The sequence below is a fragment of the Rosa rugosa genome, chromosome 3 (genome assembly GCF_958449725.1).
Source record: "Rosa rugosa chromosome 3, drRosRugo1.1, whole genome shotgun sequence".
Classification (NCBI taxonomy): Eukaryota; Viridiplantae; Streptophyta; class Magnoliopsida; order Rosales; family Rosaceae; genus Rosa; species Rosa rugosa.
In genome coordinates, this window is record NC_084822.1 from 30951063 (window position 1) to 30954356 (window position 3294).

General features: G+C 35.4%; 1 protein-coding gene across 1 annotated transcript in view; it reads left to right on the forward strand.

Moving 5' to 3' along the window:
• Positions 1–1791: 1791 nt before the first annotated feature.
• Positions 1792–3294, forward strand: part of LOC133737554 (serine/threonine-protein kinase STY8-like) — a 4191-nt gene continuing 2688 nt past the window's right edge. Inside the window, exons 1-3 of the mRNA XM_062165082.1 lie at positions 1792–2268; positions 2662–2776; positions 3216–3288. Of these exons, the coding sequence (XP_062021066.1) occupies positions 2087–2268; positions 2662–2776; positions 3216–3288 (370 nt within the window). The 5' untranslated portion in view covers positions 1792–2086. The remainder of the gene's footprint in view (positions 2269–2661; positions 2777–3215; positions 3289–3294) is intronic.

Genomic DNA, 3294 nt, shown 5'->3' on the forward strand with positions numbered 1-3294 from the left:
ACTTGAATTGACAATTAGAAAATCATCTTGACTCATAAAATGGCTCGATCAATATCCCATAAGCAATATTAGGCTCATGGCTAATGAAATGGCTTGGATACAAAATTTGGCTCACATTCAAAGTTGCATGCATTAATAGACAAATTCACTCCATTAATTGGATTGGCTAGTAAAGACCCTAGGCTCCAGATCTTAATTCAAAAGTACTCTATTCACGTTTGAACAAGCTTTCCGTACTTTTTTTTTTTTTGCCTAGATATATAAAGAAACTTTATTAAATATGAAACAAGGAGTACAACAAAAGGCCCAAGTAAAAGTCCAACTAAACAAAGAGAAGGACCGACACACCAACACAATTTCAACTCTCTGTACTTTGCTTTCAACTCACTTCCATTTCAAGCAATTTCGATGATGGCAACCTAAATAAACCAGAAGAGGACCATAGGTGGATGGTGCACAAAATGCTGATCGGTAATGTTGCAGGTTGGAGAAAGATTGCCTATACAGAAAATATAAGAGGCTACGGATTGCATAATGAAAAAGGAAGACAGAGCATTAATTTTGTCTCGTACTAGTAAAATTTGAAATAATTAGATGTTGTATAATAAATAAAGGAGAGTGAAATCCACACTAATAAATAAAGGAGAGTGAAATCCACACTTACTCTTTTCTAATTTTGGTTGTAGTTCTTATAATGATACAAAATTTAAGTTACTAAAGACAAATATGTAAGTTACTAAAAATAGAAAGATGAAGTGTGGATTGTAAAATATAAAGTGTAAGTTTCACTTCCTTAAACAAAATATAATAAATAACCTTTTTATCAAACACGAAAATACAATTACAAACTAGATCCCCTAAGAATATCATACAAGATACAAGCTTATTCAAAAAAAACAAAAAAAAAAATCATACAATCTCTGATCAAAACGTAACAAGTACTGACCATTGGAAGAGAAATTATTACACCTTATACAATTTTGAAACTGACAATGATTGTTTACCATATTAGTTTATCTAAAAAAGACAGAAAATTTTGGTAAAACTGGTCTTAAGTAATTGATTGTTCATCAATACTATTATTAAGAAAAGAGGCTTTGTTAGCTAAAATCTAAAATTTTGACAGAATTGACCATAGAAAATTAATAAACTTTGAGAATTAATTAAATCACAAGGATAATTAAGACATTTACAAAATGTATTTTTATTAAACAAATTAAAAAAAAAATACCCACAACCCACTTTTCTCTCTCCCATTTTCTTTTCTCTGCAATAACCAACTCTTTTCTTTTTTATTTTCTGAAGAAAAAATAATAATAACTTGCACATGCAGAGCATGTGTGAAGAAATGCTAGTTCTATTTATGAGTTTATATTGTTTTGCACATCGGCAAAAAAAAAAAAAAAAAAAGAATATTGGAATAAGGATTGCGTTCCACGTTTTGGGGGCTTTAATTATTTTGTCAACAAGCTACTTCCAACTTCCAAGGGTTCATCACTTCATCTCCATCAAACACTGCCACGTGTTTCGGTTCATGGTGATTGCGCACAACAGCTCGCCATCATATCACAGCCCATTCCGGCATTCCCACATGCCTACTGTAGCGTGATCCACCTCATTTATTGCATGACCTGCGTTCAACAAACTCCACCCAACCCCGTAATTTCCCCCCAAAACCGATGGCATTTCCCCCGAACCACCTTTTTATAATTATGTTTTTTGCCCCCACAAATTTTGAATCCCTATCCACTCCGCTATAATAATGATATCATAAATAAAAAAATAAGAAAAAAAACCTAAAAATAGAAAATGAAGTCCGGCGAGGTCACTCTCTTTCTCCTTTCCTATCTCTACTTTCCTGACACATTCTCTTTCCCTTTTACGACTTCAAACTTCGTCTCTTCTCTCTCTCCTTCTCTGCAACAGTAATTTCTCTGACGAAATTGCCCCTGTAGTTGTTCACCGACTTCCGGACCCCGTCCTCTTCTCCTCCAGATTCTTCTAGCAACAGTCGAAGATTCTCTGTTCTGATCAGACGAGTTTTTCACTCATGGCGAAACTGGCGACGGCGACGAGTTGAGGTGGTATGGATTTGACTGAAGGCGTCGGAGAGAGCTCGTCGCCGCCGAGAAGCTTCGTTAGCTTCAATAACTACGATGTGAGGAACGATGTCTATAATCGATTGGTGGAGAGTCGTCATCTTCAGGCTCTGACTCAACCGGACTTCCGTGAGCAGTTGGACGCTCACTTCAATCGCTTGCCTCCTAGGTATTCCAATTGCATCCATCAATCTTTTGTTCGATGAATTTTGAATTGTTTCGTGAGCTCAAAAGGAATTTCAACTACGAATGTTGATGAACTGCTAAGCATGTTGATGGTAATTCAAATATGATATGCATTCAGAGTAGCTTTGAAATAGTTTAGGTGTTTCGGCACATGTAAGTGTGTGTAAGCTGAGAAGTGTTATGCTCATTTTAGTGCTTTTGGATTTTGAGCTGGTAATGTTGTTAGTTTTTGTATTTTCGGTTTATAGTAGTGGAAAAGCTACTCGTTTGAGTATGTGAATAGTGTAATTTTATACATATCCTCTATGTGTTTTGTAGGAGATTACTTAAATTTAGTCGCGCATTCTGTTATTTGACAAAATTGTTTGTTGGACAGTTATGGGCTTGACGTTAACATGGACAGAGTGGAAGATGTTTTGATACATCAAAAGCTTCTCACATTGGCAAAGGACCCGGAGAAACGGCCTGTTTATCATACCCGATTCTTGGAGGTATTACATATGATCTGGTTCAGCATCTTATGCCTGAATTTTTGTGGTCAACTAGAATTTCTTTAATTTCTGGTACCAAACCAAGTATTAGTTTGTGTCCTGTTATGCAAACCAAGTATTAGCTTGTGTTGTGTTATGAAAACCAAGTTCTCAGATTGTCTGCATTGAATGGTGATGGAAATGGTATGATTGAGAAATGTTTATTCTGAAGTGAACAATGGCTTGCTTATATATATATATATGGTAACCTGTTTTTCACTACATATTGATATTGGGATATACTTCATACTGCTTGCGTAAGAATTTGAAACTTTGATGCCATGCAAAATAGAACCCTAAATTATTTAATGCCTTTATGTACGCTCACTTCGATTACTCTTTTTCTCTTCCGCCTTTGCTTTTTCCATCTTTTATGGTTCTTTTGTGTATTTCTTGTCAGAGTATCTCTACGGGGACGGATGATGATGAGGATGAACAATTCACTAGTAATGTTTCAACCTCAAGGCTATCATGTAACG